This window comes from Procambarus clarkii, chromosome 8 (genome assembly GCF_040958095.1).
Source record: "Procambarus clarkii isolate CNS0578487 chromosome 8, FALCON_Pclarkii_2.0, whole genome shotgun sequence".
NCBI lineage: Eukaryota > Metazoa > Arthropoda > Malacostraca > Decapoda > Cambaridae > Procambarus > Procambarus clarkii.
The window spans coordinates 47,627,594-47,655,521 of NC_091157.1; the positions used below are offsets into that span (position 1 = coordinate 47,627,594).

At 46.7% G+C, this 27,928-nt stretch overlaps 2 protein-coding genes across 7 annotated transcripts in view; one reads left to right on the forward strand and one right to left on the reverse strand.

Annotated features, from left to right (window-relative positions):
* The window catches only part of LOC138361075 (autotransporter adhesin BpaC-like), a 41,154-nt gene extending 40,592 nt beyond the window's left edge, over nt 1–562 (reverse strand). Inside the window, exon 1 of the mRNA XM_069320547.1 lies at nt 529–562. Within this exon, the coding sequence (XP_069176648.1) occupies nt 529–562 (34 nt within the window). The remainder of the gene's footprint in view (nt 1–528) is intronic.
* The window catches only part of LOC123759666 (uncharacterized), a 364,501-nt gene that overhangs the window by 35,324 nt on the left and 301,249 nt on the right, over nt 1–27,928 (forward strand). The window lies entirely within an intron of this gene.

Sequence of the window (27,928 nt, forward strand, 5' to 3'; positions counted from 1 at the left end):
CTGGGAGTGTGGGATGGGGTGGAGAGGTGAGCCAGCCCCCTATCCCCATCCCCCCACCCCCACACACAGGGACGGTAGCGAGGATAGGGGGATGTGAAATGGGATATGTTTCGTGTGGATGATGAGGTTAGATGTTAAAAGGAGGGGGGAGAGGAGGGGTTGGGGATGTGCAGATCTCAAGGTGGATGGGGGTGATGTTGGTGGAGGCTGGGGTTGAACACACACCTGAATGGGGAGAGAGTGGTAGCAGGTGTGGATCCTGATTAATAGGGATTACAGTTTCTCCTCAATTGCTCTCAAACGGTCGATCTTGCATCTCCCTTTCCTTCTGCAAAGCAGTGTCCTCCCCTTCCCCCCCCCCTCCCAATGATTCTCTCTCTCTTTCTCTCTCTCTCTCTCTCTCTCTCTCTCTCTCTCTCTCTCTCTCTCTCTCTCTCTCTCTCTCTCTCTCTCTCTCTCTCTCTCTCTCTCTCTCTTTCTCAACCCAACCTTTCTCCCTCCCTCCCTCCCTCATAATTCAAAACCTACCTTTCTCCTCAGCAATTCCCTCCATCTCCAACATCTTTCTTCAACATTCTCGTCCCTCCCTCTCCAACATGTCCTTCCTTCCCCCTCTCCAACATCTCCCACGCTTTCTCCCCAGCATTCCTCTCCCTCCCTCCCTCCCTCCCTCCCTCTCTCTCCCCTCTCTCTCTCACTCCCTCTTTCACTTATGCCTGTCAGAGTTGGTAGTCGTCAGGAAACTGGCACTCGTTGGCACTCGCTTCCATCCACTCCCTTTGCATCCTCTCATATATCTCTCACAGCACCCCTCTATCCCTCTACCATCCCCCTTCCATTTTGGCGGGTCGGTACTTCTCGCAGGTCTGCGTTCGATCCCTGATGGTGCAAGTGGTTGGGAGCCGTCTCAGTCCTATCGCAGCTTCCTTGTCTTCATATCCCTTCCATGTGGTGGATCGTTGTGCTTGCTCCTCATAATTACCACTACCACCATCTACCACCATCTACCCACTTCCACCCTCCAACTGGAGGTGTTGACAGCAAATCCAGGCAACGGGTGACATGTTTGACAGCACATTCAACCAGTGACATGCTTGTCATCACACTTTAGATTCCAACAGATGGGCCGCGAATTAGTGCCTGCTTGCTTGTCTACATCGGAGTCACTTTCTCCCTAACGAGTCGCGTCGTTCGATCCCCGATGGTTCAAGTGCTTCCTTCATCATGGGCCATAACTCCCAACTCCTTGTCTTCAAAATCCCACTTCCGTGTCTTCCGTGTCCTATCCAGCCTCCGTGTCCTTGATTACACTGTGTCCATCATGATACACTTTCATTGGCTGACCTCTGACCTCCTGAGCCGTGATTGGCTCTCAAATAGAGCTCGTATTGTTAGATTCGCTTCGATCTCAAAGCTATCTAGGATCTCTTTTTGAGTCCATTTAAATTAGTGTTACAAGACCATCGGAGTTTCCGATGTTGGACTCAGGCTCCTGCCTTCCGGTACACCTTAATATTATATGTAATCGAAAGATAACATTTGTACAGTGTTTACATTGGATAATGTCTGAGAGTCATGACCAGATGAGCCATCATGGAGCTGACATACATGTTGTTGTGGTTGGCATGATGCTGATGGGGTTCAGGTGTGGGGGTGGATGTGGGGTTGTAAAGTGTGGGAAGGGGGTTATCAACGTGCGGTTTGGAGACGTATTTTTGTTGTTATAAAGAGTAGGCAGGTGTGTGCGTGCGTGCTTGCGTGTGCGTGCGTGCTTGCGTGTGCCGAGCAAGCTTGGTTCAGCCATCTATAGCTGATGACTGAAGCCGTGTAAGACCACTGCAATAGAAGGAATCCTTGACTTAACATCGAAGTACTACAGTGACGATAGACTGATTGACTGATGGGTTGATGCCAGACCAACCCAATAGATGGCGCGGACAGTACGAAGTGTCGCAACTCTTGGTGTTCAACGCCCGCGAAGTCGATGATTTTGTGGGACTTAACCCGATTTGGGTATTAACGGAGATTCCAGTATTGGATTGGAGGCGGTTAGCTTTGGGCCTAATTCGAATTGGGTTACAGGGATTTGTCCCCAGCTTATCCCAGGGTGAATTTCAACATGACATGGGATTAATCCCAAGGCCGATTGAACGAGGAATATTGAGAGTTAGTCGCTGCTCAGTCTTTTATATATTTATTTCTCCGAAATCAGTTAAAATAGAATTATCCGAATCGTTACAAAGTAATCGCGTGTGAACTGCCAAAATGGCCGAATTACCCCCGGATATAATCCCGCACCGGTTAATTTAAGCATGGCCACATCGGATAAGAAGCGGTCATTACTCACCCCCAGCCACGTCGACTGGCCGGATACACACAGCATAACCGGCTCACAACGGCCACTTCTCACTTCCCCCTCAGTTGTCCGCTCTACGGAGGCTGATGGTGTGAGAAATTCTGATGTGAGCAGATCAGAGTCACTATTCGAGGCGGGGGGGGGGGGGGGGGGGGAATAGGGGGAGGAGGGGGAGAGATAAGGGGGAGTGAGATAGGGGGAGGTATTTGGGGAGAAGACCAAGGGGGGGGGGGTCACTGAGAACGAAGGTAAGAACCAGGAAAGGAAAGGACAATTAGAGGAAAATTAGTGAAATAATATTGTAGGAGAACAAGGGAAGGGAGAGAGTGAGAGAGGGAGGGATGAAGGGAGGGACTGAGGGAAGTGCCATATATATATATATATATATATATATATATATATATATATATATATATATATATATATATATATATATAGTGTATATATATATATATATATCCGCTCTACTCGGATATTTTCCTAATTTATTAACTCTTTCGTCATTATATAAATTTATTACAATAGTTAATTGTGAATTAAAATGGCAGAGATGTATTCCATTATTTTATTAGGTCATATAGTTTCTCATTTCCATCAATCATCATTTTAATGGCTCCCGCTTTTTTGTTTTTTGTTTTTGTTTTTAATCATGAATTTTTCAGAGAAGAGACCAAGGTGTTTGTTTCTTTATTTGTTTAGAGGCCCTCCCCCCTGATCCAGGGGGTTGTGATGGCTAAGGGGTTGAGGGGGGGGGGGGGTTGAGGTTGTTGGTGAAGCGATGATGTTGTTTGTTGGCCACTTTAATTGCCTTGTTTGTTGCATTGTGGCAACCGTAGAAGGTGTGTTTGTTTGTGCCTGGTGGAGGGTCTCAATATGAAAAAAACAAACTGTTTGTTTAACGAGATCTCAAAGGGTTTTTGGATCATGATACACTGTTGCAATGGTGTTTTCTTGCACTGTTTATGTTGCTCTGTTGCATTCTTATTCAGTTTCATTTATATATATATATATATATATATATATATATATATATATATATATATATATATATATATAACTATATATATATATAACTTACTCGGCTATCACCTCATTTTGTCCGGTCGTGATGGTCAAGTGGATTAAGGCGTCTTGTACATACCAGTTGCGTTGCTTCTGGGAGTATGGGTTCGAGTCACTTCTGGGGTGTGAGTTTTCAGTTGCATATTGTCCTGGGGACCATTCAGGCTTGTTCGCATATATATATATATATATATATATATATATATATATGTGTGTATATATATATATATATATATATATATATATATATATATATATATATATATATATATATATATATATATATATATATCGCTCTACATCATCACAGCTGTACTCTTTAACACAGTTTCATTAGTATAGCGTTGCACTTTTCCACTCTTGAGGCAGAAGTGGGGCACACACTCTCTTCTCACTTTGATATCTAGACATTCTAATTGTTTCAGAACTCTCCCTCTGATATTGCAGATTGATGTCATTAGTTGAGTGATAGGCTTTGTAAAAGCTCATTTGAAATAAAGTTGCAGGAAGGGTGTAATTGGGCAGTCTGTCCTCATCAATCAACGCCAAATGCTCGTTAATCTAGCCACCGAACCCCCAGTTTATGAATGAAAAACGCTTTGCACGCTCACATTTGACGCTGAACCCGTCAGCCTCGGTCGAGGCTCGTTAAAACAGCGGGCAAAGACACACTCATCAATTTTTACGTATTGTGTATTACAAATAGATTTGTTCTTGCATATATTAATATTATATTTTGAAGTTTTATGTATAGTTAGGCGTGGGTTAAGTGTTTAAATACAAACAATCGTTAACAGAACCTAAAGTACGTGGGTGAAGCATTTATGGCGCTGTGGTTCGAACAGAGGTCGTTAGCGAAGCAATGTTCGAACGTCATCAGTTGTGAGTCGTGTGTCAGCCGTTATTTCAATCATAAACAGGGCGTCTGGCGGCTGGATTAACGCGCATTTGGCCTTTGTTGATGAGGACGGCCTGGATGACATATACTCTATCTCGAGCAGTGATTCGTTCACGTCATCTGTTCGAATCCCGCCTCTATAAAACGCTTCATTTTTTGTACTGAAAACATCAATAATAACCAACAGAACCTAACTACCTAACTTAACCAAAGTTAGGTATAACTATTTAGCACACACACTAGTATGTAATAATATTACCATATTATTTGAGACAGTACAAATTTTTAATACGCAGTGAGTTAAAAATTGATGACTATGGCTTTGGCTACGGCCGTCGCCTGGACGAGCCCAACCTGAGGACAGGTGGTATTGGGGTAACTGGTTGATCCTCAGTAAATAGTTCACTCGGTAATCTTGAGTCGTCTGGTTTAAGAGAGAGAGAGAAAAGCCTTTTGTTTGTACAAGTCCTTCAGGTAGAGCACGTCATTTGTGGTCGACCTCTCTTACCTGTGTGTGGTGGGATCTGGTCTGTGGTGTGGTCTGTGGTCTGGTCTGTGGTCTGGTCTGTGGTCTGTGGTGTTGTTTTTATGGAAATGTAATAATTTCGTTTGGATAAGGAATATCACATAACTTCATATGACCAAGTATACACAAGAAATACGGAATTGTCTTTTGCTAGTGATTAGGGAAAGGTGGTGGAAGGGGGCAGGGATGAATGGAAGGGGAAGGGATGGAGGGAAGGGGGTGAGAGGGATGAGGGTAGTGAGGGATGGGAGGGGGAGGGTCAGAGCATTCCAATAGAACCAGCCTTTGATTTACAGATACTTTACATTTTTAGTATGATAGTGGGTGGCTATGGCGTACCTGGCTATTGCTCACTTGGTATTGCTTACCTATCACTCGCCTGCCTATCTCTCACCTGCCTATTGCACACCTGCCTATTGCACACCTGTCTGCCCTAGCAGGTTACCCTTATCTTTCATCTTTGGCCCCACCCCCCCCCTTGACATCAGCTGTGCACACACCTGCCTCCCACATGTGTTCAACAGTTTGTTTTATGACACTTGCAGAGCGCACTTGCTTACAAGGCACAACTGCCTCGAAAGTCTGCTCTACGAGGAAGAACGTCTAATCTACGATGTATATGTATGCTTCGTGCTACATCCTATACACTTTGCAGCCAAAAAGAAATCGTCTAGATATTCACGTGTAATTTCTTTGAGGTTGAATCCGTCTTGACACAGCTCCTCCTCCTCCTCTTTAGATAGGAAGAGTAGGAGGGTTGTTTGTGGAGTCGCTGTTCGAATTCGCCTTGGCGATTCGAAGCACCTCTCCTAGAAGATGTGGTCGACGGGTCTGAACTGCTAGAGGTTGTCTCAAAGTAAGGCTCTAAAGCACTAGCTCTACTTGGCTAGAACACTTGCTAGATTGGACAGAACTAGGTCTGGCTGGATCATTATAGCCGGATTAGACAGAATAAGCTGGATTTTGCCTAGATTTGATAGCTATAGGCCCTGGTTCAGAGTTAGATTTGTCTTGGAGTTATCCTTAATTAAAAATTATCTTCACTTAGATCTGGCAACAAATCTAGACAAGAACGGGGATTGATTCTAGTAAGGTTGAGCCCGGGGAAGTGACCAACTGATTGATTGATGAAGATTAAGCCACCCAAAAGGTGGCACGGGCATGAATAGCCCGTCAGTGGTGGCCCTTTTGAGCCATCACCAGTATCAATAGATGATACTGGAGATCTGTGGAGGTGCGACTGCACCCTGCGTGACGGGAGATGTCTCCCGTGAAAAGTGACCAACCTGAGCTAAGATAACCAAGAATGAAAGCCTGGTCGATAATCATTACTAACATCTTTATTGACAAATTCTCCGTGGGGTGCAAATTCTGTGCTTGCAAGTTTTGCCTAATCTGAGGAATGCAATTAGGTCTTATTCGAGTGAGGATAATGCTGGTATTCACTGTCACACAAGACAGAGGGTCATACACAAGACAGTAAGTCTTAACTATGACCTGGTCGAGGCCTGGTCGAGGCCTGGTCGAAGTGAGGATAGGTATGCAAGGAGCGGGTGTGAGGTGCTATCTTGGGCCGAGCCCGTTAGGACAAAGCCAAACTCCACGTACAAACAAGCTTAATTGGGGAAAGGCATTACCCTCCGACATCTGGGCTTCGCTAACTCGACTTAGCAAAGAAAATTATTGCGGCAGCGAGACCTCGTTGCGATTAGCGAAGAGAGAGAGAAGAGGGAGGGGGGTTAAGGAGAGGGGGAGGGGGGTAAGGGAAAGAGAGCGACAGAGAGAGAGAGAGAGAGAGAGAGAGAGAGAGAGAGAGAGAGAGAGAGAGAGAGAGAGAGAGAGAGAGAGAGAGATAGACAGACAGACAGACAACAGGAGACAAATTTAGAGAAGGGAAGTGAATTAAAAAGAATAAACAGATGTTGACCTTTCACTCCATCTACTTATTTTTTTTTTTTTACAAAGGCAGGAGTCCGAATTACCAACAACAAGAGAATGAGGACAAATGAGGCGGCACTCCCCCCCTCGCCTCATAATGTCCCGAAAGGCTTGTATAAATATATAATCCCATTAACGGCATGCAAAAATCTACCTCCATAATCGCTTCTCCAGCAAAGACATCATAAATTGCATTAAAAATAATCTCGCTCTTTGCAACAAGCTTTTAAATCTCTGTCACAATTCAGTGTATATCTCTCTCTCTCTCTGTTTTTGCGAGCATAAACAGTTTGGGGGATGAGTGTGCGGTTCCCGGGCCGAGCAAGACCCGGATGTTGGGAGGGGAAGAGGGGGTGGGGAAAATGGGGGGGGGAAGGAAAATTCTTTAGGGAATTTTGGTATATTGTATAGGGTTGGGGGTGCCTGCTGATAAGCCCTGGCTCCACGTGTGGGTAGGCGATGCGTAGCTTGTAGTCTGTCTGTGTCTGTGTCTGTGGCTGGCTGACTGGTAGCTTAGATGTGGTTGTTAGTGATGTGTTTATTGTTGAAAAATTGTAAAACAGGGTAGTTTGTAGTGTTAGTGTGATTGTTGTAGTTATACACGGTGTGTGTGTGTGTGTGTGTGTGTGTGTGTGTGTGTGTGTGTGTGTGTGCGTGTGTGTGTGTGTGTGTGTGTGTGTGTGTGTGTGTGTGTGTGTATGTGTGTGTGTGTGTGTGTGTGTATGTGTGTGTGTGTGTGTGTGTGTGTATGTGTGTGTGTGTGTGTGTGTGTGTGTGTGTGTGCGTGTGTGTGTGTGTGTGTGTGTGCGTGTGTGTGCGTGTGTGTGTGTGTGTGTGTGTGTGTGTGTGTGTGTGTGTGTGTGTGTGTGTGTGTGTGCGTGTGTGTGTGTGTGTGTGTGTGCGTGTGTGTGTGTGTGTGTGTGCGTGTGTGTGCGTGTGTGTGTGTGTTCACTGTATGTCTCAATCTGTGTGTTTATATGGCAATGTGTCAATTTTCTCATTGCATGTATTATTTTTTTCCAATGTGTATACTCAAACTTCAATATTTCTGTGCTGGTATGCGACCTGAGACACCTGCTTGATGGGGTTCTGGGAGTTCTTCTACTCCCCAAGCCCGGTTCGAGGCCAGGCTTGACATGTGAGAGCTTGGTCCACCAGGCTGTTACTTGGAGCGGCCCGCAGGCCCACATATACCTGGTTGATGGGGTTCTGGGAGTTCTTCTACTCCCCAAGCCCGGTTCGAGGCCAGGCTTGACATGTGAGAGCTTGGTCCACCAGGCTGTTACTTGGAGCGGCCCGCAGGCCCACATATCTCGCCTGGTTAGACGCATGCTTACTAAAGAAGTGGTTGTATGCGCTAAAGGTTTTCACGTATTTTTTGTGTGTATTAAAATAACAGGTGATTGAATTCTGTATAAATTCCACAGTATCACACACACACACAGGTGCCAACAGTGCCACACACAAAGGTGCCAACAGTGACACCCACACAGGTGCCAACAGTGCCACACACAAAGGTGCCAGCAGTGCCACGCACGCAGGTGCCAAGTGACACCCACACAGGTGCCAACAGTGCCACACACAAAGGTGCCAACAGTGCCACACACACACAGGTGCCAACAGTGCCACACACACACAGGTGCCAACAGTGCCACACACACAGGTGCCAACAGTGCCACACACACAGGTGCCAACAGTGCCACACACACAGGTGCCAACAGTGCCACACACGCAGGTGCCAACAGTGACACCCACACAGGTGCCAACAGTGCCACACACACAGGTGCCAACAGTGCCACACACACAGGTGCCAACAGTGCCACACACACAGGTGCCAACAGTGCCACACACAGGTGCCAACAGTGCCACACACACAGGTGCCAACAGTGCCACACACGTAGGTACCAACAGTGCCACACACACACAGGTGCCAACAGTGCCACACACACGCAGGTATCAACAGTGCCACAAACACATAGGTGCCAACAGTGCCACACACACAGATACCAACAGTGCCACACACGTAGGTACCAACAGTGCCACACACACACAGGTGCCAACAGTGCCACACACACACAGATACCAACAGTGCCACACACACAGGTACCAACAGTGCCACACATACACAGATACCAACAGTGCCACACACACAGATACCAACAGTGCCACACACAGATACCAACAGTGCCACACACACACAGGTGCCAACAGTGCCACACACACACAGGTGCCAACAGTGCCACACACACACAGGTGCCAACAGTGCCACACATACACAGGTGCCAACAGTGCCAGGTTAAAAGAAGACAACTCCCGACTCGTTTCGTCCGGTCTTCGTTAATTACCGGGAGTAACTGCATTTTGGCCCCGTGCTGATTAGCCCGGCAATTATCACAGGTAATTAGGCGGGTTTGGAAATAACCAATAATGTAATTATGCGCCACATTAATCACCCTGCTCTTGTTAGCCCTCGCCAGTTGAGTAATTTCACTTCCTACTGCCTCCCGGTACTCTCTGATCTCGCATTATCCAGACTAATTATCCGGAACCGTTAGGACCAGGATAATACTTCTGGACAGTTCTGACCAGGATATTCTATGATATATATAGAAACCAGAATGTCTATGATATCATTCAGTGGGCCAGTTTAGGGCCCGCGGCAGGAATATATGATTATATAGCAGTGGGAAGGGAAATGTGGGACAAGGAGCTGGGATATGAGGACGCAGGGAGGGAACTGTGGCCAGACATCTTGCACTATCGGGGATCGAACGCAGACTCTGCACAAGAAAAGGCTTCTTTTTTTATTTTTTTGTGAGGTGTGGATCAACGCCCACCTCTCTCCCACTCCTCTCCAGAGGACCCCTTCCTCTTGTAGCACCCCCTTCCATGGAGAGATGGGAGGAGGAGGGAGGGGGGGGGATAGTGATGTAGGGATTCGAAGGGCTGTTTTGGGGTTTGTGAAGCTCCTTCAGTAGTCAAAGAACTGGACAGGAACTGGGGGTTCTACCCTTTAGGTACCAACCCTGTGATCTTATCAGAAACGGGTTAAATAGTTAACGCAACAGAAAAAACTATTAAAACAATGTTATTCTTTCTTTCCCTCTCTCTCTCTCTCTCTCTCTCTCTCTCTCTCTCTCTCTCTCTCTCTCTCTCTCTCTCTCTCTCTCTCTCTCTCTCTCTCTCTCTCTCTCTCTCTCTCTCTCATTTTTCTTTGAAAAATCACCTAGTTTCACAAAATCTAATTTTTTTCATTTTTTTTCTGGGTGCAAATCTATCTGCGGAATGAAAATCTATCTTCAAATCAAATTTTCATCGGCAAATAGAGAATTAGGCACAGCACACAAGCCAGCGCTGGCCGCAGACACTGGCCAGTGTTGGGGGAGTGGGTGGGGGAGGGAGAGCTGGGTGTAGAGGAAGTGGGTGGTGGGGGAGGGGGATGGATCTCGGGATGGGGGGGAAGTAGTGTAGGAGGGAGGGAGGGGGGGAGGAGGAGGCGGACTAACACCGCACTGCCTAAGCCGAAATCATATAATCATATTTGCATAAACAAAAACACCAACATCATATCCCACTGCAATCAAAATCAGGCAAAGAGCCAATCATATTAACACAAACACGCCCACCCTGACCATTACAGTTGATTTGAAAGCCCGACACAATCCCTCATCAAGACACAAAGCCCAGAGTTCGTCAGCCCTGCGCCGCGGTATTGGCCTCGAATATAAAGCTTCGGACCAATCCAATTACAATAAAAGGCGAAACAATATGGCCGTCCAATAGAGGACCCGACTCCACTTATGCACGCTCAGGCTCCCCCCATATGATCAGAGCAGGGCGGTGTTGGATCCTCTCCTACGCACGCAGTCTTTCTTGGTCTCAGGCGCACCTTTTTTAACTTGAGAGAGGTGGAAGGAGACTAGCTTTTACGCAAGATTTTGGAAGTGCCTGTCATATCTTGCACTCCTGTTGGTAAGAAATGTTGGCTTTAGGCTGTGGGGAGGACTCCCGGGGTGATTGAGAGCTTGAAGACGAAGGTCTTGGTGGTGGTGGGAACCAGGGTGATGGGTTGATGGGTAGGCGAAGGGTTGATGGGTAGGCGAAGGGTTGATGGGTAGGCGAAGGGTTGATGGGTAGGTGAGGCGTGGAGCAGTGGGTGAGGCAGCAGCAGGAGTCACTGAGGGAGGCAGCAGCAGGAGGCAGTGAGTGAGGCAGCAGCAGGAGGCAGTGAGTGAGGCAGCAGCAGGAGGCAGTGAGGGAGGCAGCAGCAGGAGGCAGTGAGTGAGGCAGTGAGTGAGGCAGCAGCAGGAGTCACTGAGGGAGGCAGCAGCAGGAGGCAGTGAGTGAGGCAGCAGCAGGAGGCAGTGAGGGAGGCAGCAGCAGGAGGCAGTGAGTGAGGCAGCAGCAGGAGGCAGTGAGGGAGGCAGCAGCAGGAGGCAGTGAGTGAGGCAGTGAGTGAGGCAGCAGCAGGAGGCAGTGAGTGAGGCAGCAGCAGGAGTCACTGAGGGAGGCAGCAGCAGGAGGCAGGGAGTGAGGCAGCAGCAGGAGTCACTGAGGGAGGCAGCAGCAGGAGGCAGGGAGTGAGGCAGCAGCAGGAGCAGCACACACCGCTTCCTCCTCAACACTCCTCTCTATTACACACTTCCCCCTTCCAGGTTTTTGGGAAATTGCTGGTACGAAGGTCACTTGGGAAATTCTGCCCCCAGTCTCCCCCGAGCTTGGCATCGGTGTCCATCTGAACCTCCCCTCTCTCTCTCTCTCTCCCCTCTCTCTCTCCCCTCTCTCTCTCCCGCTTCCTCACCCTCCCTTTCACCCTTCGACCACCCCATTTAATTTTCCAGAGTAGAATTTTCAAATATTTTCAATTGAATTTCAACCCACCCCTTCTCTCTCGCGGTCTTAGGAATTGATGCTGGGAAACAAATTTGTGGAACGATAAAACACGCTCTTCCCACACTTTTCGTTACAGCTTTGTAATTCAGAATTACAGCCTTCTTGCCGGATACATAACGCCCCTGGCAGATGAATAGGAGAAGGGAGGGGATAGGGGTCGCATTGGGATAGTCTACCGAGCCTCTAATGTGTCATCATTCTCTCCGCTTCCGGATGATTTTGGAAGCGCGTATCCTCAGCGACCCGGAGGAGCTATGGAAGTCATGATTGCATATACAGGAACGAGAGTATCGAACTATGACCATAATTCTGTGTTGTGCGTCCCAGTGTCTCCGGATCAGCTGACAATCTGGCCTGCTAACCCCCGCTCTCCCCTCTTCCCCCTTGCAGGTATCGCAATAAGAGTGTAACAACATCAAAAACCTACCATCTAGTTGCAGCGTACTTTGTTTATTGTTCCGAGGGGGAAACCCGCCGGCAGAGCAGCAACAGAGGGGGAAAGGTAACTTCGGGGGGGGGGGGGGGGTAACAGAGGGGAGAGAGAGAGAGTGTGGGAGGGGAAAGGTGACTTGCCGCTTGTGTGGGAGGGTAGGGAGTGAGGGGATGGATGCTAAGAGGCAGGTGTTTGGAAGTTCAGCAGGAGGGGTAGAGGGGGATGTCAGTAGCTGGGGGAGGGTGTGTAGGGGGGGTTGCTAGAGGGGGGAAGGGGGGGAGGGGTGGGGGACAGGTGGCCACAGCAGACATGCAGAGAGGTACTGAAATGTGAGGAGGGAGAGGTGTCACTTCTAATGTTGGGGATGGGCGGAACGAATGTAAGATGCTGGCAGGCTGTTAGATGCTGGGAGGCTATAAAATGCTGGCAGGCTATAAGATGCTGACAAGCTATAAGATGCTGGCAGGCTATAAGATGCTGAAAGACTATAAGATCCTGGCAGGCTATAAGATCCTGGCAGGCTATAAGATCCTGGCAGGCTAGAGGATGCTGACAAATTATGAGTGTAGCAGAATGGGAACTAAGTATAATCAAATGCCTTAAGATATAAGAGCAAGAAGTCAAGGAGAGAGAGTGAAAGAGAGAGAGAGAGAATTTGGCCTCCAGGGATTTAAAATAATGTACAAGAGAGCTAAAGCCCACAGCCTCCCAGCACAGGTGTTGACAGAAGTCAAATGGTTCTATCTGTGACAGTACTGGAACCACCGATCACCAGACGGTAACCAACCTGAGTGTATCAGGACCAGTACACTGAGTACACTGTCCAGAGTACACAGTACATTGAGTACACTGTCTAGCTGTGAGACTTGCACTCGGAATATATGAATACATATCAAAAAGTTCTTTAAATGGTGAAAAAGTATCGCAAGTAGAGGATTTTGTGGAGGATTTGTTAAAAAAACGCTGTTGACAACCCAATAAGTGGTGACTTTTGTGAGGCGGGCATCATTCTCTCGCTCATGACAGCTTGTCAGTCTGTTGCAGATGATGAACGAATCAATTGACTTTGTATTCTTCAGGTAAATTAACTGTGGTCCAAGGTATTACTGTATACATATGTCTAGGTACATGTTTGAGCATGCATGAGATAGGGTGTGTGTGTGTGTGTACTCACCTAATTGTGCTTGCGGGGGTTGAGCTCTGGTTCTTTGGTCCCGCCTCTCAACCGTCAATCAACTGGTGTACAGATTCCTGAGCCTATTGGGCTCTATCATATCTACATTTGAAACTGTGTATGGAGTCAGCCTCCACCACATCACTTCCTAATGCATTCCATTTACTAACTACTCTGACACTGAAAAAGTTCTTTCTAACGTCTCTGTGGCTCATTTGGGTACTCAGCTTCCACCTGTGTCCCCTTGTTCGCGTCCCACCAGTGTTGAATAGTTCATCCTTGTTTACCCGGTCGTTTATCCTTGTGTGTGTGTGTGTGTGTGTGTGTGTGTGTGTGTGTGTGTGTGTGTGTGTGTGTGTGTGTGTGTGTGTGTGTGTGTGTGTGTGTTTGGACGTGTGAACGTTGGTGTTTATGTTACTACTAAAAATAAACCAGTCACTTAGATGTGTGTTTGTGGGGGAAGCGGTTGTGCACGAAGGTCCGATTGCGTTTCGGTCTTGGTTTGTGGGCGTGTTGGTGTTGCGCTTCAGGGCATGAGAGTCTTTGCATCATGGTCTTAGGGTGTATTGAGAGTCTTCGCATCATGGTCTTAGGGTGTATTGAGAGTCTTTGTATCATGGTCTTAGGGTGTATTGAGAGTCTTCGCATCATGGTCTTAGGGTGTATTGAGAGTCTTCGCATCATGGTCTTAGGGTGTATTGAGAGTCTGCGCATCATGGTCTTGTATTGAATGAATGGTATTTTAGTCTGATACCATTCAAAGACTAAAATGGCATCAGAGTCTTTGCCTCTTGGTCTTAGCGGTGTATCATGGCGCTTGTGTGATGGGGCATTTTTTAACGTGTTTAATGTTAGTGTCGGCGCGAGGACGAGGCACTGGATGTGTATACCTTCTTCAGAGACTGCCTACACCTTCTTACCTTGTTGTCCACCCCACGCAGGGAAGCCTTGATGGCAGAACAGTCGTCAAACCACACTTAGCCCACCACTAAGAGACTTATCTTCACTATTCATCATATACCAGCCACACTCCCTTTTCTGCTGCAACAGAAACTCGCAGCGGCACAGCAGCAAGAGAGCAGGAGCAGAGTCTGCATGGTTTTCTCTCTCTCTCTCTCTCTCTCGGTCCAGTGGGCCCTGCCGTGGATTACTGCTTCATGCTCGCAGCTTATTGAAAAGGCCGGCCTGGGGTATTGGATGGACGCGAGATATTTTTCACGCCCGGAGATTTGCATATGAAGCGAATATCTGGCCCCACAAAAATAGTGACGTGCTGTTTCCATGTGATGGTCAGTACGCTGGCGGCCATGTAAGATTTATACTCGGCTGCCCCTTCTCTCTCTCTCTCTCTCTCTCTCTCTCTCTCTCTCTCTCTCTCTCTCTCTCTCTCTCTCTCTCTCTCTCTCTCTCTCTCTCTCTCTCTCTCTCTCTCTCTCTCTCTCCGGTGTTTTTACAACCGGGGTCTTCTGTTGACCGCGGCGCAGGCCTGTTTTGGGGAATTTTCCGCGCCGCGACGCGTGGGAGTTCGCGGTTTTAATGAACGACGCTTCGCGGGCTTTCCTACCCTCACTTCTTAATTTTCTTTGCGTCGTTGAACAAATCCTCAGCTTGGTGTAGGCTTCTGTGCTTGTTACCGCTTGCGGAGTGACGGCCGTGAATTCAGTGTTTCGGGACATCGTGGTTGGTGTAGCGGGTGGGGGTTGGGTGGGGATGTAGTGGATATATGGATCCGGGGAACAGGACTGAAGGAGGGAGGAAGGGGAGGATGGTTGGTTGACAGTACTCCGGCACTTGGAGAGGGTCGGACGTGCGATATATGGCAACACAACGATTTCGGCTCTTGTCTGAGGTAAGGGTCATTTCTCAGGTGGCATGAGTCTGGTTATTTGGCCTTGTCGACCGCCACTTCTCTTGCCTAGTCTGCCCCCATTCCCTACTCTCTCTCCACACACACACACACACACACACACACACACACACACACACACACACACACACACACACACACACACTCACCCTCACCCTCATATTCAATCCTTATATTGCCGTTTCTCCTTACGTGTCTGTGTCTCGATTCAGCATGATTCACAGGCTTCACAAGTCATACTGATCTCACTGGGTTATCTCACTGGCTTGACTCGCTTGTGCTTCTTGAGTCCCCTTACTCTCTCCTGCTATCCCATCTCTCACCTCTTCCTTCCATTCCACCGGCTTCCATCTTCTCTCGCACTACACCTTGTTCTCGAGTCATCCATTGCTTTCATGGGTGCTTGTCTTCATGCCCAAGTTATCGCCTTCCGGGTTGATGGAATCTGTGACGGACAGAAATAGGGATGTGGGAGGGGAGGATATGGGCGGGACACGTCTCGGAAAAGTCCCCTTCCCTCCTGTTCTAGCCCCCCCTCTTTATCCTAATGAGGAGAATGGACGGGGAAAGCAAGAGGAAGGGGAAATTTAGTTCTACCAATCAACCAAAGGGGGGATAGTGTTGTGGCTCCTCCCCTTTGTATTCCACTAATTAATGTGGGGTTCAGGAGTAGTGTTCACTCTATCTCCCCTTCGCCTCAACTAGAGCGGAGGGGGAGAAGGGAAGATCGGTTGCTGGTTTAGTGGGGGGGGGGGTAAATAATATGATGGGATGAGGGGATTGAGCACTTGAAATGTCAGGTGAAGGGGAAGAAGCCCTTGGCGTCTTAGAAAGGCTCAAAGAGGTGGCAAGTAGAGTGCAAAATAAAGGCAATGTGGAAGAGAAAATGCAAAAAAAAAAATCAATAAAGGAAGGCACCATACCAGTGAAAGGGGGAAGGGAAGGAACGGAGGTGCGGAACTCCGGAGGACAGTAAGTATACGATATGATAGCGAAAACATCAGAGAATGAAAAAAAGAGAGAGCGAGCAAGAAAGAGAGAAGAGAGCCAGCCAGCTTCGAACGAGTGACAGAAGTGGGGGCGAGCAGAGAGAGAGAGAGAGAGAGAGAGAGAGAGAGAGAGAGAGAGAGAGAGAGAGAGAGAGAGAGAGAGGAGGGGGGCAGAAAGAGAGGTGAAGGAGAGTGCCCCAAGAACATTGTAATTTGGAAATCCCCGCATACAGTTACTCCTGCCGGGACTCAGAATGGTAGAATAACAAGAATTTTGTGAACTCTACAGAGAAGGAATGGAAACAAGTGAGAAGGGGGGGAGGGCAAATGGTATCAGAGGGGTGTAGAGGGAGGGAAGGATGTGCCTGGGCAATGGAGTGTTTAACTGGAAGAAGAAGGGTACAGTTAGGGGGGAGAGTGAGGTAACGTGAGGGAGATAGTGAGGGAGGAAGAGCTGGGGTGTTATGAGGAGGGTCGTCGATTGTGGACTGAGGGAAGAGTGGCCAGAGTTGGGGAATGTCAGGTGAGAGAGAGAGAGAGAGAGAGAGAGAGAGAGAGAGAGAGAGAGAGAGAGAGAGAGAGAGAGAGAGAGAGAGGGAGAGAGAGAGAGAGAGAGAGAGAGAGAGAGAGAAAAGAAAGACCGAAAAAGAAGTTGTGTGGCAGTGAATAGGACAGAGATTGGATGGGGGTATTCCGACAGAGGGAAGAGATAATGGGCCCACATAAAGGCACGGAAAATGAAGATGAAAGACTGGAATGCAAGTGGTGTGGTGAGTGTGGCTACGACCTGAGCCATACCCCCCTTTCCCCCTCACCTCACCACACCCTGGCAGGTGTGACCACAAACCAGCCACACCCCCACACACAACACCACACCCCTCCGCTGATTAAGACCCCACCAACCACCCCTCCCCCATTCAATAATTTGAAATTACGCCCCGGCTGTGTTATAATGAAAGGAAAATGTGGTTCAAACCTTCAGCAACATAAATCCTCACGCTCAGCAGCAAGGCTAATAGAACGTGTGTATCGCTGGGGGGCAGAAGAGCTCGCTTGGGTAGTGGAGAATGGTATATACTCGTCCTCGCTGTGATGGATCTGGCTAGAGGGCCGAGTTACGGCCAGGATCCCCAAACCATCCTCCCCCTTGCAAGTGCATTCCATCAACCTGTGCTGAAGCCACTCATTGCAAGAGGGGGGAAGGGGTTCCCCCTCTCTCTCTGCTGCTAGTGCCACGCTCTTCCCTAGTATTCCCTCTGCTCATAGACTCTTCTGCTGCTGCCGCTGCTGCTGCTGCTGATGGACCCTGCTCAGCTGCCGGCACCGATTACAGCAAATTGGCGCAGGAGGCACTTACGGTAAGAGAGTGAGTGGCTGGCTGGCCGGACGAGCGACCACCACCCACCGCCCACAACACCCTCAACACCTCGCTCGCTACACCCACTCTCCACCCTCGACCCTCTCCTCGCGGGTGTGGCTACACCAGAAGCCACACCCGCCACCGGACGGGTGTTTCTACGGGGTACTAAATGGTGTTTTGTGTAGTGGCTTCCTGATGAGGACGGGGCTAGGCACGGTGGCACCCCGGCCTGCCTCCCAGACGAAACATTGAGGGAAGATATCGTAGAGTTGTGGAAGCTTGCTGAGGCTCGGGTTGCAGGCCATTCCGTACGTCCATTAGTTGTATTGGTTCGCTCACTCACGCACGCACGCACTCACGCACTCACTAACGCACATGTGCGTTCTCACACACACACTCCGGCCTACACCAGGAAGCGAAAATTAACGGTTATTAACACCGAGATGATCGCAGGCTCAAGGGAAAATACATTTTAAAGAAAGCCCAAAGGATAAGAATGATATTGAGAGGAGCTTTTAAGACGATCACCCTGCTGCCGGGCAGACGGTCAGGCCTAATTGATTAGTGTTGACGACTTGGGCTTGACACCTCCACTTCTACCCCGCGGCCAAGCCCCACGAATGGTTTAAGTATTAAAAAGGACATTAGGCAAGGCAATCCTCTTCCTACACACACACACACACACACACACACACACACACACACACACACACACACACACACACACTGCGGGTGTGTCCCGGAACTGAGAGGATTGAGCTACGAGGAAAGGCTAAAGGAGCTGAACCTCACATCCCTGGAAAACAGAAGAGTAAGGGGAGACATGATAACCACCTACAAAATTCTCAGGGGAATTGACAGGGTGGACAAAGAGAAACTCTTCAGCACAGGTGGGACACGAACAAGGGGACACAGGTGGAAACTTAGTACCCAGATGAGCCACAGAGACGTTAGAAAGAATTTTTTCAGTGTCAGAGTAGGAATGCACTAGGAAGTGATGTGGTGGAGGCTGACTCCATACACAGTTTCAAATGTAGATATGATAGAGCCCAGTAGGCTCAGGAATCTGTACACCAGTTGATTGACAGTTGAGAGGCGGGACCAAAGAGCCAAAGCTCAACCCCCGCAAGCACAATTAGGTGAGTACAATTAGGTGAGTACACACACACACACACTGCGGGTGTACACCTGCTGGAACAGATGTACACTACATGTACACTTTTAGGCTTTTGTATTTGTTCCCTCGTTCAGGCGGCAGGGGGGGGGGGCGGGGTGCCACTCTGGCAAGAACCAATTACAGCGTAGTTCGCTTGAGAAAAGTGAAGCCCGCGCCTGTTAATTAACCCAGCTCAGCCCACCCTAGGATCATTTATCGTAGCTCAGCTCACCCTAGGCTCATTTATCCTACCTCAGCCTTCCCTAGGCTCATTTATCCTAGCTCAGCTCACACCAAGCACACTTGAGCCCACTTAGAATAAGCCAGTCCAATCACACCCTTTCCATCCCAGTGGAATTGTATATCCCCATCGTATCCTATGCTATCCCAGATCCAGGAGAGTATACCAACCATCCCATCCCTCCTATCCCTATCCACCTCAGCTGTTGCCGGCACCTCCACCCCCCTCCCCTGGGCCACTGTATACCCCCCTCCCCTTCCCTCTGGCTCGCTTACTAAAATAAACACGAAAACAAAAACACGATAATGGAAACCCACTTGCTAACTCTTATAATGGTTGCTCATGAGTTATTCAAATTCTATGATGGAAGCAATTAGCAGCGTAGGGCCGGAGCGACCGCCCTAAGCTGGCGCTGGCCGGCGCTGGCCGGCGCTGGCCGGGTCTTCCTGGCACCCCCAACCCCCACCAACCCCCCCTAAACCCCCCACCCCCCAAACTCCCCCCCCCCCTAAACCCCCACGACTATCTACGCGGCGATGTTGAGCGGTTCCTGGTACTCTTTGTGATTCACAGTTAAAATTATTACTCTCGGTAGGTGAGGCAATGCTGCATAGGAGTGAGGGATTCTGTCAGTGTAGTGGTAGAGTGTATTTAGTTATGCTGTCAGTGTAATGGTAGAATGTATTTAGTGATGCTGTCAGTGTAGTGGTAGAGTGTATTTAGTGGTGATGCTGTCAGTGTAGTAGTGGTAGAGTGTATTTAGTGATGCTGTCAGTGTGGTGGTGGTAGAGTGTATTTAGTGATGCTGTCAGTGTAGTGGTAGGGTGTATTTAGTTATGCTGTCAGTGTAGTGGTAGAGTGTATTTAGTGATGCTGTCAGTGTAGTGGTAGAGTGTATTTAGTTATGCTGTCAGTGTAGTGGTAGAGTGTATTTAGTGATGCTGTCAGTGTAGTGGTAGAGTGTATTTAGTTATGCTGTCAGTGTAGTGGTAGAGTGTATTTAGTTATGCTGTCAGTGTAGTGGTAGAGTATATTTAGTTATGCTGTCAGTGTAGTGGTAGAGTGTATTTAGTGATGCTGTCAGTGTAGTGGTAGAGTGTATTTAGTGATGCTGTCAGTGTAGTGGTAGAGTGTATTTAGTGATGCTGTCAGTGTAGTGGTGGTAGAGTGTATTTAGTGATGCTGTCAGTGTAGTGGTAGAGTGTATTTAGTGATGCTGTCAGTGTAGTGGTAGAGTATATTTAGTTATGCTGTCAGTGTAGTGGTAGAGTGTATTTAGTGATGCTGTCAGTGTAGTGGTAGAGTGTATTTAGTGATGCTGTCAGTGTAGTGGTAGAGTGTATTTAGTGATGCTGTCAGTGTAGTGGTGGTAGAGTGTATTTAGTTATGCTGTCAGTGTAGTGGTGGTAGAGTATATTTAGTGATGCTGTCAGTGTAGTGGTGGTAGAGTATATTTAGTGATGCTGTCAGTGTAGTGGTAGAGTGTATTTAGTGATGCTGTCAGTGTAGTGGTAGAGTGTATTTAGTTATGCTGTCAGTGTAGTGGTAGAGTGTATTTAGTGATGCTGTCAGTGTAGTGGTAGAGTGTATTTAGTGATGCTGTCAGTGTGGTGTTGGTAGAGTGTATTTAGTGATGCTGTCAGTGTAGTGTTGGTAGGAGTATATTAACGAATAATTACTAGTAACTTGTGAATTATTAGTAGTAAAGCAATTGTAGTTCTATAATGAAATAATAGTTCTTGTTCAACACTTTTGGCTCATTATGATAGCAGTGAGGGGGGGGGGGGGGAGTAATTGATGAACTGTTTCTTTGGAGTTTATATCCTTAGTGTTAGGGGGGGGGGAGAGGGGATATTATACCGATGGAAGCATACTGCTCTGATGTTTTGTATCAATGCAGTAAAGTTATCCTAGCTGAGCTCACCCCTTGTCTCATTTATCCTAGCTCAGCTCAACCAATTGTCTCATTTATCCTAGCTCAGCTCACCTGTCTAATTTATCCTAGCTAAGCTCACCTGTCTAATTTATCCTACCTCAGCTCAACCAATTGTCTCAATTATCCTAGCTCAGCTCACCCCCTTGTCTCATTTATCCTAGCTGTCACTATGCCCGAAGCTATACACACTTTTCATTCACTAGGAAAAATATTGGATTTGTTTGCGTATATGACGCATTTAGTTTACAATATCTCTAATACAATGTAATACAATAAATACAATAAATAGATCATATTGTATAAAATATTACAAAATAGGTAGGTCTGGGAGAAGAAAAATAAGCGTTGCAGGGATAATACGCAAGGTTTTTCCCTGAATGCCCTTTATTCTCTTCACTTAGGGCTGTGGGTCCCCACAAATACACCAGAAATTTGTCACACACACACACACACGCACACACACACACACACACACACACACACACACACACACACACACACACACACACACACACACACACACACACACACACACACACACACACACACACACACACACACACACACACACACACACACACACACACACGCACACACACACACACACACACACACACACACACACACACACACACACACACACACACGCACGCACACACACACACACACACACACACACACACACACACACACACACGCACACACACACACACACACACACACACACACACACACACACACACTCACAGAGTCGGACCCGAAACATGTGTACTGGCAGCCGGCAAATGTGGTAGTTTGATGATAATTGTGTGATTGAAACCGATCACGGGTGTTGGAAACCGCTTGCTGATTGAGCCAAGTCAGGTAGCCACCCTAAGTGCTGCATTCACCAACATGTTTTAATTAAACGCGTTGAATTCTGCGTTTGGATATGTGCTGCTCTTCAGGATGGAGCGAATCCTACTTAAGGCCCAGCTATTCATTCGTCAGTGTCTCCTTCCTGGACGGTAAACTCATGTGTGTGTGCTTCCTGGACTGTAAACTCATGTGTGTGTGCTTCCTGGACTGTAAACTCATGTGTGTGTGCTTCCTGGACTGTAAACTCATGTGTGTGTGCTTCCTGGACTGTAAACTCATGTGTGTGTGCTTCCTGGACTGTAAACTCAGCTTCACATGATAGTCAACTTATCAGTGCCAACTCCCCTGGCAGTAAACTCCTCAATGCTAGCTCCCCTGGCAGTAAACTCATCAGTACTAGCTCTCCCCCTAACAGTAAACTCATCACTACCAGCTGTCCCCTTAACAGTAAACTCATTAGTACCAGCTGTCCCCTTAACAGTAAACTCATTAGTACCAACTCTCTCCTAACAGTAAACTCATAAGTATCCGCAATTACAACAACAAACTCGTCTCGTTAGTATTCTCACTGCAGTAAACTCGTCAGAATCCTCACTCTCACTTCAGCAAAACAGTGTCATTGTCACGACCTCTCGCTGCTGATTGGAGTCGCACGACCGTCTTGGTGGGGGGGCCACGGGCCACCACCACCAAGGAGGGCCCCCTAACCCCCTCTGGTGGACCACCTCGGACCACTACAACGTGGGGAAGGGGGCCGGAGGGCCCCCTCGATCCTCACAAAAATCTGGTTTACCGTGGGCGAATTTTTTTCTGGCGGAACTCGCTATAACTTACCGAGTGCTCGCAGCTTAGCTGAGAGCTTAATTCACTGCCGTGAAAAGCAGGGGTAAATAGCTGTATATGTCTCGTTAGTGAGCCCTCAGTAGCCTTGGAGAGCTCCGGGGCTCGAACGGGTACCGTATATTCCCAAGTATCTTGGGCTACAGAACTATACTAATCTCTGTGTACATACCTGTGGTTCGCTGTGTCCCACAGGTGTAGCGGCCACCTGGTTATAGCGGTCTCTAACCAATGTGTGGCATATCCATATATATCCAAAGAACGTGATATATCCATATGGAAAAACGTTCATGTTGCTGCCATAGGTGATTCATTTTCAGTTTTTAATTATTTTTATGTTCGTGATGGAGTTGGGAGGAATTAGCGTGTAGTTGATAGCCTTAATTATGTGTTTATTTGCCTTGATAATGTTGTTCCTAATATTTGTTTCTGATTAGAGGCTTTATATATATATATATATATATATATATATATATATATATATATATATATATATATATATATATATATATATATATATATATATATATATAATCTTTGGAACAACACCCACCAGTGGGACTCGAACCCAGATTCGGTGTTGTTCCAAAAGATTATTAATCTTCACTTGTGGTTTATGCAAGTATAGGCATATATATATATATATATATATATTATTAAATATGACCGAAAAAGTAAGATTAATAATTCTAACACGAATTTTCTCAATCTTTCGTACATTACGCTTCACTGTTGGAGGTAAATCAAAAATCACTTCTCCAAAATTCATTTTTATTTCTAGTCTGACGCGACACGGGCGCGTTTCGTAAAACTTATTACATTTTCAAAGACTTCACAAATACACAACTGATTAGAAATTGCGTTTCCCTGATTTTATATCTACATTTGAGTGAGGTGGGAAGGGTGATGTGGCATTACATTTGAGTGAGGTGGGAAGGGTGATGTGGCATTAACACAAGACAGAACACTAGGGGATATTAATAGGGTATTAAAAGTATCAACACAAGACAGAACAGAAACAATGGGTATTGAATAGAAGTGTTTGTAGAAAGCCTATTGGTCCATATTTCTTGATGCTTCTATATTGGAGCGGAGTCTTGAGGTGGGTAGAATATAGTTGTGCAATAATTGGCTGTTGATTGCTGGTGTTGACTTCTTGATGTGTAGTGCCTCGCAAACGTCAAGCCGCCTGCTATCGCTGTATCTATCGATGATTTCTGTGTTGTTTACTAGGATTTCTCTGGCGATGGTTTGGTTATGGGAAGAGATTATATGTTCCTTAATGGAGCCCTGTTGTTTATGCATCGTTAAACGCCTAGAAAGAGATGTTGTTGTCTTGCCTATATACTGGGTTTTTTGGAGCTTACAGTCCCCAAGTGGGCATTTGAAGGCATAGACGACGTTAGTCTCTTTTAAAGCGTTCTGTTTTGTGTCTGGAGAGTTTCTCATGAGTAGGCTGGCCGTTTTTCTGGTTTTATAGTAAATCGTCAGTTGTATCCTCTGATTTTTGTCTGTAGGGATAACGTTTCTATTAACAATATCTTTCAGGACCCTTTCCTCTGTTTTATGAGCTGTGGAAAAGAAGTTCCTGTAAAATAGTCTAATAGGGGGTATAGGTGTTGTGTTAGTTGTCTCTTCGGAGGTTGCATGGCTTTTCACTTTCCTTCTTATGATGTCTTCGATGAAACCATTGGAGAAGCCGTTATTGACTAGGACCTGCCTTACCCTACAGAGTTCTTCGTCGACTTGCTTCCATTCTGAGCTGTGGCTGAGAGCACGGTCGACGTATGCGTTAACAACACTCCTCTTGTACCTGTCAGGGCAGTCGCTGTTGGCATTTAGGCACAGCGACTGCCCTGACAGGTACAAGAGGAGTGTTGTTAACGCATACGTCGACCGTGCTCTCAGCCACAGCTCAGAATGGAAGCAAGTCGACGAAGAACTCTGTAGGGTAAGGCAGGTCCTAGTCAATAACGGCTTCTCCAATGGTTTCATCGAAGACATCATAAGAAGGAAAGTGAAAAGCCATGCAACCTCCGAAGAGACAACTAACACAACACCTATACCCCCTATTAGACTATTTTACAGGAACTTCTTTTCCACAGCTCATAAAACAGAGGAAAGGGTCCTGAAAGATATTGTTAATAGAAACGTTATCCCTACAGACAAAAATCAGAGGATACAACTGACGATTTACTATAAAACCAGAAAAACGGCCAGCCTACTCATGAGAAACTCTCCAGACACAAAACAGAACGCTTTAAAAGAGACTAACGTCGTCTATGCCTTCAAATGCCCACTTGGGGACTGTAAGCTCCAAAAAACCCAGTATATAGGCAAGACAACAACATCTCTTTCTAGGCGTTTAACGATGCATAAACAACAGGGCTCCATTAAGGAACATATAATCTCTTCCCATAACCAAACCATCGCCAGAGAAATCCTAGTAAACAACACAGAAATCATCGATAGATACAGCGATAGCAGGCGGCTTGACGTTTGCGAGGCACTACACATCAAGAAGTCAACACCAGCAATCAACAGCCAATTATTGCACAACTATATTCTACCCACCTCAAGACTCCGCTCCAATATAGAAGCATCAAGAAATATGGACCAATAGGCTTTCTACAAACACTTCTATTCAATACCCATTGTTTCTGTTCTGTCTTGTGTTGATACTTTTAATACCCTATTAATATCCCCTAGTGTTCTGTCTTGTGTTAATGCCACATCACCCTTCCCACCTCACTCAAATGTAATGCCACATCACCCTTCCCACCTCACTCAAATGTAGATATAAAATCAGGGAAACGCAATTTCTAATCAGTTGTGTATTTGTGAAGTCTTTAAAAATGTAATAAGTTTTACGAAACGCGCCCGTGTCGCGTCAGACTAGAAATAAAAATGAATTTTGGAGAAGTGATTTTTGATTTACCTCCAACAGTGAAGCGTAATGTACGAAAGATTGAGAAAATTCGTGTTAGAATTATTAATCTTACTTTTTCGGTCATATTTAATAATATATGTCTACAGGAAAGACTGCTACCAAAATATACTAATATATATATATATATATATATATATATATATATATATATATATATATATATATATATATATATATATATATATATATATTTATATATATATATTTATATATATATATATATATATAGGTAGCTTGGGATAATTGTGTAGCTTCACTCTAATAAGGAAAGCTGCAGATGGTCTCTTGACCCTTGCGAGAGAGTTCCTTTGTGTGTGTGTATATACAACACACACACACACACACACACACACACACACACACACACACACACACACACACACACACACACACACACACACACACTAGTGTATTTGTCAGACCTGACAGGCCAGGATGTATGGTCAGCATTGTAAGAGCACTACAATCACCTCTTTTGTGGTTGATTGTTCAACACATATTGTTCAACACATCACTAAACTATATGTTTAACAGATCTCTAACCCTGTCCATGGACGACAGAAGAAAATGTATATATATAATTTGGTTAGCATTGTAAATGTGTGGCCACGTCTGTGGTAGAAAATAAATAGAAAAACCTTCAATATGCATATCTCAGTGTTTGTATATCTACAGTATAAGGAAAGGGGCTGTAATTATATATATAATTATAATCGATATAATTCCATATATATATAATTATAATCGATATAATTCCATATATATATATAATTATAATCGATATTCAGATATAATTCAATCGACGATTCACCTTTTTTTCTTCAATTAAAACTCCTCGAGGCCTCATTAACGGTATGAATTCATTTACTAGGCTTGTCGAAGCCTCGAACAAGGACCACAAATGTACGAGCCTAGACGCTCTGATGATCCTATAGTGAACGACATGCTAATCCCCCACGCTATTTCGGTTTGCCGTTTTTCAAGCTTACACGGTTAAATTGGGAGCAAAGGTTACAAAACCAACACCTATTCCATCTTATCTTGAGGTTATCTTGAGATGATTTCGGGGCTTTTAGTGTCCCCGCGGCACGGTCCTCGACCAGGCCTCCACCCCCAGGAAGCAGCCCGTGACAGCTGACTAACTCCCAGGTACCTATTTACTGCTAGGTAACAGGGGCATTCAGGGTGAAAGAAACTTTGCCCATTTGTTTCTGCCTCGTGCGGGAATCGAACCCGCGCCACAGAATTACGAGTCCTGCGCGCTATCCACCAGGCTACGAGGCCCCTCCATATGCCAGAGGTGTAAAACAACACATGCTCTGAGCACCTAAGGTTAAAATGAGCGTTATGTGGAGGCTCCCATTTAACGGTAGCAACCTCATTTCAGAGAGGCATAGTTTATAGTAACTCTGACCCCTGGTCAGTGGGTAGTTGGCCCGGTGAGCTGATCCCATCTCTCTCTCTCTCTCTCTCTCTCTCTCTCTCTCTCTCTCTCTCTCTCTCTCTCTCTCTCTCTCTCTCTCTCTCTCTCTCTCTCTCTCAAACACACTGTTTTAACGACGGAGTGTGTTAAGAGGAGGAAGAGGGTGGGAACAGAGAGAGAGGGCGATATAGACAGACAGACGAAGCCATTCGCAACCATTCAGACAAGGAGAGTCAATAACAGACAGGCGAAGACTTTCGCTAACAGACAAGAGAGAGAGAGAGAGAGAGAGAGAGAGAGAGAGAGAGAGAGAGAGAGAGACAGAGACAGAGAGAGACAGAGAGAGAGACAGAGAGAGACAGAGACAGAGAGAGACAGAGACAGAGAGAGAGACAGAGAGAGACAGAGAGAGAAAGAGAAAGAGAGAGGTGTATTCAAGTCAGTGTAGAAGCACTTAAGCTGTCGCTCAGTATCGCACTCCATCTATTCCTCAATAACAGTTGGCTCCAACGTAGACTTCAATATCGTTCCATTACAGGCACTCCCAGCCGGCCGCTCTACGGACCCCCGTTCTTTCTGCATCGGCAATCAATCGACACGTAACTACACTTACAAACGCCCAGTGTCCAAGCCGTCCACTTACTCCACCATTTGAATCCACTCTGGGAATGTATTGGTAGCTGCACTCAAGGGCGGGTGTCGGGGGGTTCTGGCGGGAGAGGGATAGATATTGGCAAGAGAAGGAGAGGTGGGGGGATAGAGGAAGGTTGGGAGGTTGTTTGTGTAACTTTTTGGATGGAGTAGTCCTTGTGAACAGGTCGAGGACCGGGCCGCGGGGACGCTAAGCCCCGAAAACATCTCAAGGTAAGGTGGCTGCTGCTTAAGTGGATTTCAGGTGATTTTCTTTTTGTCGTGGCCCACCCACTGTGAAGGTGGGTGAGGTTTGAGCCAGTGGGTGTAAGTGGAAGGTTTTATTAGTGGACGTTTTTTTAAGTGGGCAGGCAGTAAGTGGACAAGAGCTAGGAGTA